The sequence below is a fragment of the Orbicella faveolata genome, unplaced genomic scaffold, assembly GCF_042242905.1.
Source record: "Orbicella faveolata isolate gen_17 unplaced genomic scaffold, um_ofav_v1 contig_15, whole genome shotgun sequence".
Classification (NCBI taxonomy): Eukaryota; Metazoa; Cnidaria; class Anthozoa; order Scleractinia; family Merulinidae; genus Orbicella; species Orbicella faveolata.
Window position 1 is genome coordinate 412,501 of NW_028301542.1, and position 14,983 is coordinate 427,483.

Here is a 14,983-nt window from a genome sequence, read left to right on the forward strand (position 1 = left end):
ACATGAACAAGACGTATTTCCATGACTCGAGGCTGCATCACAATCCACCAGCGTCCTTTTTGCTATTTTTTGAAAATAAGACAAACGTGTGCGACGCGTATATTGGAATACACGGTACATACGAGAGGAAAATGAGAGAATTTGACCTTACTGCCAACGATGGTGCAAAAGATCTAGCCTCGCTGACTCTACCTCCCTTTTCAAAGTTTTGCGCGACTACGAGATTTAACCATCGTGCGTTTGCTGCAGGGTACAACTTTGAACCTAAGCCTTGCGTAGAAAATCCCACTTGGTTTAATTCAACAGGGATGTATGTTTACGGCCGTGAAAAACAGGGATGAGGAAGACGGAAGTAAAGGAAGGGGCAAGATTCTATGGGGGCTGTGGAAAGAGAATTGCGTAATTAAAGGGCCCTAGTCAGCCACACCTTTGTTTTTGTTCACATGCGAGAGTTTGACTATTATATCTTATTCGGAGCATGTCAGAACGAAGTAAATTATCTTCTCAAACTCATTAATAATACATCAAGTTAAAACAAAAAAATCACAACCGTGAAGGAGGTTTGGATACCCGGTCTTAATTAACATAGATTTTGACGTTTTTACTTATCTGTTTACTCCTTAGTTTTTGTTTCGATTGAGAAGATATATCAAACACTCGAGACAGTGTTACACCGGCTGTCCAAACACTTTGAATTTCGTCAAATATACTCCGCTGCGTACCGTATTTTCAACTCTCTTCACGGTGTTTGGATATCCCGATGAAACACAGTCTCTCGTGTTTGATATATTACGTGAAACTACTAAAGATAACTAAACATACTTTCAGGATCAGAAGTTACAGTAAAGCAACAAGATTTTGCTTTACCATGCAATATCAATAATTTCGATGGCATGGCATGGTTGACTAGGGTCCTTTAACATACACAGTACGTGACATTTTGCAATTGAAAAAAGGAGCTGTTTTTGATTAATGAAACCCACCACTGCAAATAATTAAGTGTAAGGTACTGGAAAGTTTCGTTACGTTTGTTTGCCATGTTTAAAATTTTCAAACTTTGCAAAAAGTTAAAAAACAAGAATCTTTCCTAAGCTTTCTTGTTTCTGACACTTTTGTACCGTTCTTTAGAATTATTTTTGCGCTTATTTCAGTATCGAACACGCATTTTTGTTACATTTAGTTGCAGGTATTTAAGTAAGTACTGCAAGTTTGCAAATAACTGTTGTACGTAAACATTACAGATGTTAAGCAGATCGAATGCGTGTACGATATGTTGTAATTAGTAGGTAACAGCTAGGACGTAGTTTTGCGTATCAACTTTAGAGTGGTCTTGAACTGAACAGTTCAAAGTGACTTAAGTGTCTGTAGGAGTCATGTGTTGGTTCCTGGCTGTCCCCGCACTCCGGGAAGTCCAATATAAAAAGGACGGGAGTGCTCGTCTTAAGATGGCTGAACACAGTTATTGATGTCAGTGTTTCATTCACCTTTTCTCTAAAACCCTTGATCTCTCGGTCGTCAAAAATGGCCACAAGCTAGTTAACAACCCAAACTTTGGTTTTTTGATCGTGAAGCTGACGTATGTGTCGTTTCCATGGCAAGATGAATAAATTTAAACAGGCCTTTAAAATCGGTTTCGTTTATTTGCAGAAAATCTAGTCATTAGATTTTCTTTATAATTTGCATGTAACAAGTTTGTAACGATTCTCACAAGTTAACACCATTTTGCTAATAATTTAACAGAGATCTTTAATTATCCCTTGTTGAAGGTTCACTGGAATATCTAGAATTTCCTTTTTTTAAAGTTCAATTTTCGATACTCCAGTTACTTATTTCCTGGAGAATTTTCGTGCCAAATTTCGTGAAATTCTAATGAGTGGTTCTCGAGAAATAGGCGTATTTCCGAGAGTGCAATATTCATTCAATCGCACTTTTTTGACTTACTACGCATGCGCTGCATTTAACTGGGTTCTTTCGGTAAGAAAGAAAAAGCTGAGAATTGCTGGGTTGTTTACATCGTTACCTTTTCTAACATATATTTGTAATAAGAGACTAAAGCCATCAATACGTTGCGTTCAATTACAGAGGAAAATAGCACAGATACTGCGGGTGTTGAGTAAATAAAATGATCGCTCTATTGACGGCATGTTTGTTTTTGCAATCCTTGTGCGCGCGCTGAATTGCGTCGGCAAAAGCGCGCGCGAAAACTGTGTTCGGCCACCTTAAGGAGCACCAAGATATTGTTTGAGGGTGTGGCTTGAAATTTTTTCACCCCTTAAACTACACATTACTGACGCTTTCGTAATCTTTAATGACAAAAAAGACATTGCTTTGTTCGAATGCCTTTTACTCTATCAAATATTTTTTTTCGGCTCAGTACCGTAAAAGATACCGCGAAAGCTGCTGCTGTGGACCTTTTGAGGTTGACCACCTTTAGGTACCAAAACCGCTTTTTAAAGATGATTTCCGCAGAAAATTCGAACAATAATGGCAAAAGTTAAGTTACCAAAACAACCTCATGGCATGGTTATATTTTGAATAAAGGTAGGAAGATCTTATCGAGACCTTAGCTCTCAACCTGACCCGGCGAGAAAATTGAAAATTGAACTTGAAGTTATCCATATTTCTATTAAAACGGACGTCTCGCGTTAGTTGAAAACTCAATAACACACGCATTAAGCATTCTTACGAAGTTTGACATTACATTTCTCGAGAATGCTTGGGGATTTAACCGCGGGGTCACCTAGAGAAATGAATTATAGTGAGATGTTTCAAATAGTATTCAAAAAGTTACCGTGCCCTAAGTAGAATTTTAGTAAATAATTTTTGCACTTATTGCTCGAAGTTTCAGCGGAATCCGTCTAAAAGGTACGACGAGCACCCACGGCTTTTTATATGGGTGTTCCAAAAAAAAAAAAAAAATTCCCTTCGGTTTATTGCCCAGGCTACATGACTTGTGGACAGCGGTTTTCCTCTGTGTAATCGCCCCAGACTTCCCTCATGAAAGAAACGCCTGCCTGTTTTAATACCATCATGGATTCCTTTTATACGTGCCTCTCAAAATTCTAGAAGTTTTGAAGTCTATAGAATACAAGAGCAAAATGCCGAAGAAAAAGACAGGAGCTCGAAAAAAAGCTGAAAAGCAGAAGGAACGTCAGCGAGGAATAAGAGAAGCTCGAGACCGACCGATCACTGAGTATTTCTGTAATGTAACAATGGTAAGTTAACACGGCGCGTCATGCCTCGTGTGATCTCGTGACTGTTCTAGTGTGCCTAGAAATGAAACACTAATCATTTTGCTCTGTCTGTCTTTATCCAGGAATGTGATAAATGTAAAAGGTAAGCCTGATACAGTGGAGCTCCGTTAATCCGGTCATCAACGGGCAACGAAAGTCTGGCCGTTTTAACGGGATGACCGTACGTATTTAAGGGGTTCTTGAACTAACAAAGTATCTAGCTGAGCTTTTGTTCGGGCCAGTATAAAGTGGCCGTAAAAAAGAGATAGTTGTATCAACGGGGCGGGCGTAAGGCGGGGTTCCACGGCACTTTTGAAACAATACTAAAAAATAATTAATGTCGTTGAAATGATTTTTTCAGCCATATTGCATTGCTCTTCAGAATTTTATTAGTACGTGCGGGTTGATATATGAGGTTATAATTGTAAATTCCTGTCTGGGGAAAAGAGATAAGAAAAAAAAAAAAGATCTTAGCTGTAGAGAAAATCTTGGAACCCTTCCAACGGGAAGAAATCACTGTATCTGGTTTGCCCAAAATTTTACCCACACCACTCCTGGACAAAAAGGGACGAATCAGGAATCCATAAAAATGTTGTGATGTATTCTATTGTATCTTGGCAAACAATATAATGAGAGAGGCACCTCTAGCAACCAAGCTCAGTTTGCAGCTATTAATAAGATTTCTATGGTCTGTCAGGTATATGTAGTTTTCAGATATATTTGAATTTTAATATGAAGAAACCTTTTTGGAAATGGTATTTTGTGAAATGAAAGTTAGGTGCCTCAGACACTTTGTTCATGTGGATAACATTAGTTTTCTTTTTCATAGACGTCAGAAAAACAGAGCCTTCTGTTATTTTTGTTCCTCAGTTCAAAAGTTACCTATGTGTGGAAACTGTGGTGAGTTGTATTTTATGGTTCTTGGTCTTGAACTTGAACTTTGGTTTATATTTATTTTATTTTCTTATATAGAATTACAAGAATTGCTTGCCCCTGCAACTACTAGTTCCAGAACCAATAATTGAGGCGAGGGCAAGAGTTTATATTAAAAAAGAAAGAAAGAAAAAAAGGAATTAAAAGGAAATAATAATTTCTGGCAAAATTACAAAAGGTACAAGTAAAACAATGGAAACAACTACAGGTAATAGAAAACAAAGTAACGGTGTAATTGTGCACACACAGAAGTGACTAGAATACTATTATTAATAAACAAAAACTCTGTTAATTCAGAGAACTTCTCTATCAGTTAAGAGACTTCCATATCTTCATCTTCACATAATTTGTTACACATCAAGGAGTTGTAGTTCTTTTCATGTAATAATATCAGTTTGATATTTTAAAACAATGAAAGCAAATTTTAAGCTTAGGGAAGACCAAAGATAAAGTATAGAGATTGCAGAATGTTTTTTTTATATTTTAACCTGTCCAATACCAACAGTTTTAATTCCAGATAAAAGAAAAATACATTTAATAGTTCTAAAACCTGATGAGCTAGTGCAAAATCTGGCTAGCTAAAAATTGTTTTGGCTAATAAATTCTGACAGGCCAGTAGCAGTAAGTTAGTGAAATGAATTGTTTTGTTATACACTGTAGCTAGAGTTTAGTAGAATCTAAAATGGGCATTTGATTTACGATCACGTGGCAATGGCTAAATGAAGCAATTTTTAGCCTACATTCCCACTAACCGCAGGTTACTTTGACTTCTTCTTACCTTACTACTTTACACTTAACTCCAGCCATATAACAAAACACTTAATTACTTGTCCCTTCGGAAACAGATAGTTTTGTTTTCCCTTGAATCTCGACTTCATCTTGGGGAACATTCACAGTCTCTGGAAAACAAACCTGTTTCCCCTTGGGACAAGCAGTTAAGTGTATAATGTTATAGTTTGCTTATAGTATATATATTTTTAATTATTTTGTAGGTAAGACAAAATGCATGTCAAAAACTGGAGACTGTGTAGTCAAACATGGAACAAATTTTACCACTGGGTTTGGGATGGTGGTAAGTGTAAGCTGTGTGCTGTTTACCATTTGTTAACCCTTTCAGAGCAGCTAGAAATAGAGCAGTTTTCAGTTGAGTGTTGAAAAACAGAAAAATATTTTGGCCAGTCACAAAATCTGGTGAGCCAATCAAACCCAAACCAAATACATGTAGCTGGTACAAAGCCTGGGAGAAGGAGTTGAGTGAATTGTGATTGGTTTTGGTTTTACTTCTGATTGAATCAAAAAGTAGAGTGAGATATTTTTAAACCAATAACAAAGGGTACTAATTCAAAACTAAAGCTAATTCAAATTGTTATTGATATAATAGTGAAAACCGCTTAATTAATTCTCCTTGTTCGTTGTTGTATGCTATTTTTATTATTTAGTAGAATTTTCTGGCACAGCATTGTAACATCTTGCAATAATTATCAATGATAACTGATGCGTTATTGAAATAAATAGGGAAATTAAGTTGCATTTTTAATATTATTATGTTTTATTGTTTTTCATAGGGAGCCATTTGTGATTTCTGTGAGGCGTTTATCTGTCATAGTAAAAAATGCTTAACAACTCATGCATGTGAATGTGCACTCAGAGAGGGTGAATGCATTGAGTGTGAGCGAGGGGTGTGGGATCATGGTATGTATTATCCTTCATATTATATAACTGCAAAAATTACTTCGTTTTGATTGGCTAATTTTTAATTTGCACTGCAGTGCAAATTAATGTGATTTTTTCCAGTCATATGATAAATGAATAATCGTATGAAGGATCGTGCAATAAATTAAGGATTTACACAACTCGTGATATTTGAAAATTCTTTCAAATTGCCCTCGCCTAAAGGCTCATGCAATTTTGAGAGAGTTTTCACATATCACTCATAGTGTAATTCTTAATTGCACTCACATTCATATGATTACCTACAGTGCATACATATTTTTGAAAAATATGCTTTGCAATGTGTTCTTACTTAATAACTAAACAAATTTATTGCAAGATTTTTTTTAAAATTTATTGCAAGATGTATGGCCAAAAATGATCCACTTTAAAAGATCCCAAATTTCCATATGACAAAATTTCTTTTTATATATTTCTTTTGTCACCCAAAAAGATATTACAATTTTTAATGTAAGAAAAAAAAAATACACTCATGTGGAGAGGATACTTTAAAGAAAGTAGAAAGCCTACAGACAGGTGAGTGAGGCTTTGTTCAAGAATTGTCTTCAGTGTGCAAATTATTGCTATGATGATGACTCACCCTCACCATTTGAAGTGCTTGGAGGAGAATCCCATATGAAAAGGTCGGGGATGCTTGTCGGAAAATTTGAATTAAACCCCTGAAGGAGATCAATCTGGGTGTGGCTTGAGCTTTATTTGACCTGCAAGAGATACCACTTAAAACAGAAAAGGCTCATTTACAGACTGCTGTTTGGGAAAGGAGCCCGTGCTAGTAGATTTGGCTTGAGAGACCGTCGGAATTTCAAGCCCGAAATGAGAGTTTTTTGTTATCATTTTTTCTTCAAGTGCACCCTAAAAGATACTTTGACAGCTAAAAATAGTTGTGTTTTATTATGGAGGCCCTAAGTGAGACCAGAATCCTTGATTTATACCCCTAAGCGAGAAAACGAGCATCCATGATCTTTTCATATGAGAGCCCCCTGGGATGAAGTAGGGAAAAAATTTCCATCTCTGAACCTTTCCACTCTTGTAAATGAAACAGTTATGTGTTTAAATGTTTTGTTCTACCAGTTATGATGTTACATGTTATCCTGTTTTCCACAGGTGGTCGTGTGTTTGTGTGTTCATTCTGTGCGTCATTCTTGTGTGAAGATGACCAGTTTGAACATCAAGCCAAATGTCAAGTGTTAGAATCTGAGACATTAAAATGTAAGTTTTCAAATGAGCTGTCCTCTTTCTTTGTAGTTACACTGAACAGTGTGAATGAATGCAGGTCAGGAACATTATCTAGCCTTCAATTTAGGCATTTTTTCAGGTGCTCAATTGGCATTTTTTTTACAAGTTTGCATTGAATGATTTTGTTTTGTATTTCCCACACCCCTGTAACATTTCTAATGTTCCATCCCTTTTAAAGAAGAACAAGATAATTTGTTTCACACAATGTGGTGTTTGTTGTTATAAGTTATGCTGTCTCACAGTGCCATTACTCAAGAAAACATGTAAAGTTTTTTGTACAGTTAACTAAGTAACAGCAGTGATCAGTAAGACTGTGACTGCATGTCAGATTTAGGTATTAAAAGTATTCATCTGCTATTTTTAAGGTGGCTCCTGCAACAAGTTGGGACAGTATTCATGTCTTAAGTGCAAGGTAAGTATTGTTTACATTTACTATTGTTTACACCACTTACATGTATTTCACTTCAGACAACTTTGAGGGGGAGGGGGAGGGGGTGGCAGTGGGGATGAGTTAAGTACATGTAAATAGTAAAGTTTGATTGACTATAGAAAGTCAAAACCCGTTGAAAAATCCCTTTACCCAAGTTATATTTGATCAGCTAATTTCAGATTTTTTAAATTTAGTTGCTGCACTCCCCTTTTCTCTTTAAGTGTGAATGTTAATTTCCCCATAATTCATGAATCACAAAGTGTTGTTATGCAGTTCCCTTTAAGAACTGAAGACAAAATCTGCAACCTTTTCCATTCTAAAACACCCAAGGGAACACTACATTAACAATACATTAAAATAAATGTTAAATATATTTGTGATCAAATGAGTATCAGTTTCTAAAGAAACTGTTGGGCTGGGTCAGTGGACAAGTGAAAGGCTTCACTCTTTAGCAGAGGAGCAGAACTTCTGCAGCAGGGATGGTGCAGTGGTGAGAGTGCTCACCTCCCACCAATGTGGTGCGGGTTCGATTCCGGCCTGGTGTCATATGTGGGTTGAGTTCGTTGTTGGTTCTCGCCTTGCTCCGAAGGTTTTTCTCCGGATTCTCCGGTTTTCCTCCCTTCACAGAAAACGACATTTCAAAATTCTGTTCGACCAGGATGGGGGACTCCCTTGACAACCAGCTAAGGCTGACGTGGCTTTCTAGATATTGTAATTTATTTATTTATTTATTTATTTATTTTCATCAGCTTGAAGTTATTAAAGGAAAATTACCCACCGAAGCTGACGTTTTGAGCATTGTCCTTTTCTCAGAGCAATCTTATTAACACCAGCATTGAACTGCAGCTTGTGAATTTATGTGGGACAATAAAAACATTTTCCTACACTTTTCTCTCCTCTTTATGCACTGAGAGGAAACTGGACCTCTTGCTTAGTCACAGCACCTTGTGTATTTTTCTTAAAGATTTGTTTCTGTGAAGACCATGTGAGAAGAAAGGGGTTAAAGTACACTAGGGGACAGCCTATTCCCTGTCCTAAATGCGGATATGAGACAAGAGAAACCAAGGATCTAAGCATGTCTAGTAAGTCAATATTTCTGTTAGTGCACGGTGAGTCCGGATATCAAGTGATTTGTACCGCAGTTATCAGTGTAAGGGTTCAAAACCTTTTCGGTCCCAGCGGAAGGTTCTTACATTTACTCTTATTTAAACCTGTCTACAACGGCCACCTCACCACAACGGCAACGGCTACTAAAGCGCGTCCTGACTGCCAAAATAACCACTCGACAACATCCCGTTAATCAACGACTGGCAAACGGTCATACAAATCCCCATTTTTATTGGAAAACGTCATCAAATTTGATCGATACCGAGCATCGTTGGTCTCTGTTTCTGTTTGGTTTCTGTTTTATTGATATACTTTGTTTGTGTTAGGTATTTCAATGCTACAGTAAGCAGGTTTTGAATATAGAAAGTTGTACCCCCGAAAAAAAAAGTCATTTTACCCTCTACCTCTCCATAACGGCCACCTCCCTAGAACGGCCACTTTCCTCTGTCCCCAAGGTGGCCGTTATGACGAGGTTCGACTGTAATTCGGATGTATCTTATTTCAGCCCGTAACTACGCGTATTCCCGACAACGAAATACCGTGGACGGTTATGACTATGATGATGATTACGGAGCAAGCGGGTTCAGTTACGGGTCAGGCGGGTTCAGTTACGGGTCCAGCGGGTACTCTTACGGGACCACTAGCCACGCAGATGACGAAGAAGACGATGAAAGTGACAGCGATGAAGACGAGGAAGATGGCGATGAAGAAGACGAGGATGAAGACGATCGTCACAGTACCAACGAAGAAATAGCGGAGGTGGCCGAGAACTTATCTCGACTAAAAGTTCAAGAGTCTTAACCAAAGTGAAAGAAATCTTTCGAAATTATGCGTTACCCAAAGGAAATGCAAAAAACAAAAAACAAAAAACAAAAAACAAAAAGCAAAAAATTCCACAATACGTAGAATGAAGAACTGACTAATTGATACATAACAGTATGATAATTACTGCAGAAACACAAGGGAATTCTGCATTCACGGATATGATATTTTCGAAATAGACTACTATAAAGTATAAAATAAAACAATAATAAATGATCACTTTATTTACGTGTCGAAGTGTTTAGCACTACTGTACTTATTTGGGACACTGAAATAAGCAAACAATTATGATAAATTGAACCAAAACTTGTTAAAAATCCCGACCGACAGGAGGCTGACCAGTTGGCTATTTACAAAGCGTGGAGGAGTTGAATCTGGAACCACCAAACACAAATCCATCTAGTGGCAGGGAGGTGGATTTGAACCCGGGATCTCCTGATTACAAATCCAGCGCCCTGACCACACGGCCACACCGCCTCGGCAATTTGCATGTCCGCCCCTCCTAATGGTTCTCCTCATTGGCTGAGCACTGCTCCAGGAAATATCACAATACTTCGTACGTTTTCCGTGGTCTATGTTTTTAGGTTCTTAAATTCATGCCTTAATTCTATGATATTAAAATCCTTCACATACGATTGAAATATAATTAAGTTGACTTTAAAATATGAAACGTCAAGTATTACAGTGTTTCCTTCTTTGTTTTGTCCCAAAACGTGTGCACTTGTATTCTGCCCAAATGTGCTTTCCAGAAAAAAACTACAATTTATTTTATTGAGCATGCGCCACGTGCTGCAATAGGTTGTGCCACGTGATTTTTTTGTGTCAAGGGTTGATCACGTGAGGTAAATTAACGTAGCACGGGCAATATATCGAAGTTATTGACTGGTCTGCGGCTGTGTTTGAATTGTTGAACTTTCTCGCCGCTGTGACGCTGGCAAAATAAACATCTTATTTCCGTCATCCAAAAAAATGTTTACAGAGGTCCAGTATGTAGGAAGAATAGAAAATTATTTGCTGTTTTACCGAGAGTGTACAAACAGAAAAGTTAATGCAAAAAAGAAAATCGAGGTGAAAGAAAAAAATACAAACAGAAAGATTTGTTTTCCTCTTGGTTCTCTGGTCTCTCAGACGTGAGACGGCTCACGAATTTAATTAAAAGGCCGAGGAGAAAATCTTATTATTAGTTGGCGGTAATTTCTGAAGAGCATAAACGTGTCACTGGAAATCAGATCACCGGAATAGACTTAATATACAGAATCCAATTTTGAGTCCCAGTTAATATACGTATGTGCGCATTTAAGATTTGAAAAATTTACACATTTTCATTGGTTTTCTATCGTTTGATAACGTCGTTGAGAGTTTTTTTAACCTGGATAAAGATTTTTTTCCCTTCACTGTTTTTTTTTTTGTCTTTTTACGTTATCATACGTGCAGAAATTGTTAATGAATTTTTACCGATGAAAACAAATAATTTTAAATTTCATGAATAATAAACAATGTCAGTGTAATTTTCGTCGGCTTGTCAGTGCATGACTTAATTTCCAATTTTAGTCTACAAACAAGTTGATGAGGCCACTGTGATATGGCCAATCAAAAATACTCTTGCTTAAGAATTTCATTGCTAATAAAACACAGACGGAACTAGAGCTAAGAAATCTGCCTAACCTGTCAGAATCAAAAAAAAAAAACTTCTAACTTTTTTTTTTAATTTCCACTCGGTTTTTACAGGATCAGAAGCAAGCCAACTGAATTCCCAAGAGGATTGTCTCGTTGGAAAGGTTTTAATGAATAACCAAAACAATAAAATTTTACAGGATTTATTTTTAAAATATCAAGTTTTTAATATTTTTCTAAACATCAAATCCATTTGTCATTAACTTCGGTTGCTTGATACTTTGACAAGCCGAGACAAAGAAAAGACGGCGTGAATTGATGTGAAAATTGTTGAGAAAATCTAAACAGAGGGCCAGATGTCATAAAGTCAACAGTAAAAGGTTACAAACGTGCTTAGCGCTGGAGTGAACAAACACCGAACAAAAGAAAAGGTTTGATCATTCAGTCTTCTGTGTGTTTTTTTTAGCAGTTTTTCATCAGGATATATAAATGAAGCGGTTTTAGTTCACGAATATCGTGTTAACGTGACCTCGCAACATGCTGTCGTCAGTTATCCATTAGCCAATGTAGCGGGGTTTTTAATCCGGGCAATTACACGTCACAGTTATTGCTCAATACTGTACAACTGTACAAGTAATTTTGATCAAGAGTCCGTGTCTAATCTGTAACACAACGAGGTCTGTAGCAAAACGAATAAACCATTCTTTCGCCTGTATAACACCATGCTTATCAACAACACTACAGTGGATCACACTGGACTTAGTTCTCAAGTTCGTATCCTGGAGGGGGTCGGATTCTCGTTCGTTCTTCTGGTCTCCTTGACGTTAAACCTCGCTGTTTGTACAATTATTTGGCGGACGAAAGTGTTACGAAACAAGCCAGCCAATACATTTGTGGCGAATTTGTGTATCGCTAATCTTCTCTTGACCGCCTGTGTGATTCCATTTAGCTTGGTGACCATTATTCAAGACAAACACGCCGCATATTCAAGACTTCTTTGCCAGGTAAGACCAAACTTATACAACCATGTGCTTGAAATTTCAATGCTCGACTCCATCAGTATAGCTACATTTGCAAACGGATTTTCTAGACCAGGGGTTAACACTTTGATGTATTCGTATTGTATGGAGTAAATCGTAATAAAAGAACTTAAAAGTAATTTTCTTGCAACTACCGGGTGTAATTTTGAATCAGTTGTACACATACATAGCTACGAAACAATGTGATTTTGTTACAGTGGCGCTGTTTATTCAAGGGTCGCTTGGTAGTTGATTTGAGCAAAAGCGGTCACTAGTGAAGTTGGCGTTTATGTAGCGCGCAACAATCGTCAAACTCAGGCCCGTAAAATGCTACTTATTTACGACCAATCAAACGTAAAACATGAATTTATCAATGATAGTGGGATAAAGTGACAAAGCCTGGCAATGTCTGGCTTCTGTATTCAGTTAGGTTTAGTTTGCACGGCTGAAATTAGGGTTGAGATCAGTTTAACGTTTTGTCCACTGAGGGAAATGTGACCGAGAAGGAACATTGTTTCAAAATCGAGATCCGAGGCCTAGCCAAATCAAGGCAGCTTGTTTCGGTGAAAAATACAATTCCTGATAGGACCACGAGGATCACGAATACCGTGACGGTCTTGCATGGAATAGAAACAAGCATCGGATTTTAGCAGTACATTTTCCAGGAGTAAGAAACGAAGAAAGAAGAAGAAAGAGGCAGATCTTTGAATTTTTAATCTTTGTCCCAAAATTTATTACGGATAGGATATTTTAGAAAAACAAGGGCAACCGTTACCGAAATTTCTCATGTGGAAATATTTTGTGCCATTTTAGCACTTTTAACAAAATGTAAATCCGTGTAAGGCTTTCTTTTAACTAATAGTGCGATATTTCTTTATGTTTTCAGGGAAATGGTTTCATCAGCGTGGTATCGAGTGTTGGAATTGTGATGACGCTTTGCTGCATAAGTTTGGATCGATATATTGCAGTCACCAGGCCAACACGCTACAAGACCATTGTCACGGTCAAACGCGCCTGCTACACCTTGCTCGTGGTCTGGGGACAAGGTTTACTGTACGCCACTTTTCCATTGTTTGGGTGGTCCAAATACGAATATCATCCGGGAACTTTGCACTGTTCTCCAGCCTGGACACAAGACTGTGCACTGTATATCTACCTAGCTGTTGTGGGATTTAATATTCCTATTGCTGTGATGGGTTTTACATATATTCGCATCTTTTTCGTTATTCGAAAACACTCTCGTAAGGTGTCAACCATCAGGCGGACGAAAAAAAAGGCGAAGAAGAACGACTGCAAATTGATTTCGCTGACACAAAGACTGAATGTGAAACCAAGCTTGAACCAAAATTCTGCAAATGAAGTCAAGTTCCCCGTAGAAAAGCTCAAGTCCAAAGAAGAGCAAACAATATTTAGCTCGAACATGGAACTTTCACCATTTGACAGTTGTGCCAAGCAATTCGAATTGAACATTAAAAATGGTGAGCCAAGCGGATTGTATGTGCAAGAAGGAGAAAAAATTGACATCTCCACAGAACTGCCATCTTACAACACGTGTTGTGACGTTTCAAACGCAGGCGAGCAGTCCTCGGCGCCAGTATCGCAAAATACCAGCAGTGAGCCTTCAAGCAGTGGCCAGCAGACCAAGCGTGGCAAAATTTGTTGTGGAGAAATGCTCAGAAACATTTGGCCGCGAAAGCGCAGGCGCGAGCAGCGTCCTCTGTCCAGAGAGTACAAAGTAGCCAAGACTGGAGTTCTGTTATTGCTTCTTTTCATTGTTCTGTGGTTGCCATATATGGTAGTGCACATCTGTTCCGCCAGAGTGCATGCGCCACAGACAGTTATCCGCTTGACAATGTGGCTCGTGTTTATGAACGGTGTTTTGAATCCCGTAGCGTATGCCTTGTGCAACTCCACAGTGAAGATGAAGTTTGAACAAATGTTTTTGACGGTTTTTTCTTTGTGCTGCAAGTGTCGGCGATTGGAGGGAGCGAGAGCCAACTTTCGCATGTCAGAAACTATCTAATAGCTTAAGTGAACGTGAGCACGCATCCTTGTGTATGCGTCAGAGAAAAAAAAATTCTTAAGTTATCTAACACCTTTATCGGTAAAAAAGCAAAAGGATAAGAGATATTTAATATAATCGTAGAAAAAGGCTTAATCTAAAAGTTTTTTCTCTACTCCTGGCGGTTTGTAAAGAAGAATTTTTTTGCACTTTGACGGGATACGAAAAAACATATTATCTTATTCTCCTATGCTGTAACTTCCTGTTGAGTACGAAAATAGGAAATCCTTGCGATTGTTTAATTGAGCGAATGTGTTATTAAGAAGGAGGTATTTTAACGGTAGCTTGAAGATGAGATAAGAACACTTTATTTACTCTCGGTAGCTTTGATCAAAAATAACATTACATTTTTTTTTTTTGGCCTTTTTACCCATTAGCTTCTTCGGAAGTTAATATACGTTGTTAAATTTTAAAGTTCTGCAATTTTGTAAATATTATGGAACAATATACTTAAAAGAAGAAGCTGACTTTCGAACATTATATGAATGAGAAATCTGTGTTCTGGATAAAATGTAAGTTAAAAATGGTTCATGTGAGTACAAATTTCAAGGTTTCATTGGTCGACCGACACCTTCTTTCTGGAATCTCCAATCTTAAAGTACAACTTCTCTGTTGAAATGTGAACGCACTAACTTCAGAATCAGTTTGAAAATTCAAATGTCGCACCTTCTTCGTCCACAGATAAATGATGTTTTACCCAAACAGGGGACAAAAAATATTTCTGAATACGTTATTATAAAAATAAAAATAATTCTTTGTACTAAACGTGAGTAAATAAGCTCTCTATTTGATTGCA

At 37.6% G+C, this 14,983-nt stretch overlaps 3 protein-coding genes across 7 annotated transcripts in view; all 3 read left to right on the forward strand.

Annotated features, from left to right (window-relative positions):
- LOC110069156 (uncharacterized) overlaps nucleotides 1-442 on the forward strand; it is a 26,999-nt gene extending 26,557 nt beyond the window's left edge. For all 3 annotated transcript variants that reach the window (XM_020776627.2, XM_089287758.1, XM_020776626.2), the window contains exon 3: nucleotides 1-442. This exon is cut by the window's left edge and continues 418 nt beyond it. In XM_020776627.2, coding sequence (XP_020632286.2) covers nucleotides 1-341 — 341 coding nt within the window. In that variant the 3' untranslated portion in view covers nucleotides 342-442.
- Nucleotides 443-2,999: 2,557 nt separating this feature from the next.
- Nucleotides 3,000-9,720, forward strand: LOC110069157 (zinc finger protein 330-like). Of its 3 annotated transcripts, XM_089287755.1 has the most exons (9): nucleotides 3,000-3,215; nucleotides 3,317-3,336; nucleotides 4,063-4,133; nucleotides 5,159-5,238; nucleotides 5,732-5,858; nucleotides 7,002-7,106; nucleotides 7,499-7,545; nucleotides 8,528-8,645; nucleotides 9,176-9,720. In XM_089287755.1, the coding sequence occupies exons 1-9, from the start codon at nucleotides 3,099-3,101 to the stop codon at nucleotides 9,469-9,471; spliced, it is 981 nt and encodes a 326-aa protein (XP_089143881.1). In that variant the 5' UTR covers nucleotides 3,000-3,098; the 3' UTR covers nucleotides 9,472-9,720. The 3 variants fall into 3 exon arrangements, with proteins under 3 accessions (XP_089143881.1, XP_089143883.1, XP_089143882.1); XM_089287757.1 differs by lacking the exon at nucleotides 3,000-3,215 and having other exon boundaries at nucleotides 3,311-3,336; nucleotides 4,063-4,374; XM_089287756.1 differs by lacking the exons at nucleotides 3,000-3,215; nucleotides 3,317-3,336 and having other exon boundaries at nucleotides 3,366-4,374.
- A 147-nt stretch (nucleotides 9,721-9,867) lies between these two features.
- On the forward strand, nucleotides 9,868-14,952 carry LOC110069113 (dopamine receptor D2.L-like). Its single transcript, XM_020776572.2, has 2 exons — nucleotides 9,868-12,110; nucleotides 13,012-14,952. The coding sequence occupies exons 1-2, from the start codon at nucleotides 11,829-11,831 to the stop codon at nucleotides 14,146-14,148; spliced, it is 1,419 nt and encodes a 472-aa protein (XP_020632231.2). The 5' UTR covers nucleotides 9,868-11,828; the 3' UTR covers nucleotides 14,149-14,952.
- The last annotated feature ends 31 nt before the right edge of the window (nucleotides 14,953-14,983 follow it).

Bases quoted from the DNA above. Each gene is read 5' to 3' on its own strand.
- LOC110069157 (XM_089287755.1), top strand. From the start codon at position 3,099: ATGCCGAAGAAAAAGACAGGAGCTCGAAAAAAAGCTGAAAAGCAGAAG. The intron at 4,134-5,158 runs GTGAGTTGTATT...ATTATTTTGTAG, and splicing joins ACCTATGTGTGGAAACTGTG to GTAAGACAAAATGCATGTCA. The intron at 8,646-9,175 runs GTAAGTCAATAT...ATCTTATTTCAG, and splicing joins CAAGGATCTAAGCATGTCTA to CCCGTAACTACGCGTATTCC.
- LOC110069113 (XM_020776572.2), top strand. From the start codon at position 11,829: ATGCTTATCAACAACACTACAGTGGATCACACTGGACTTAGTTCTCAA. The intron at 12,111-13,011 runs GTAAGACCAAAC...TTATGTTTTCAG, and splicing joins ATTCAAGACTTCTTTGCCAG to GGAAATGGTTTCATCAGCGT.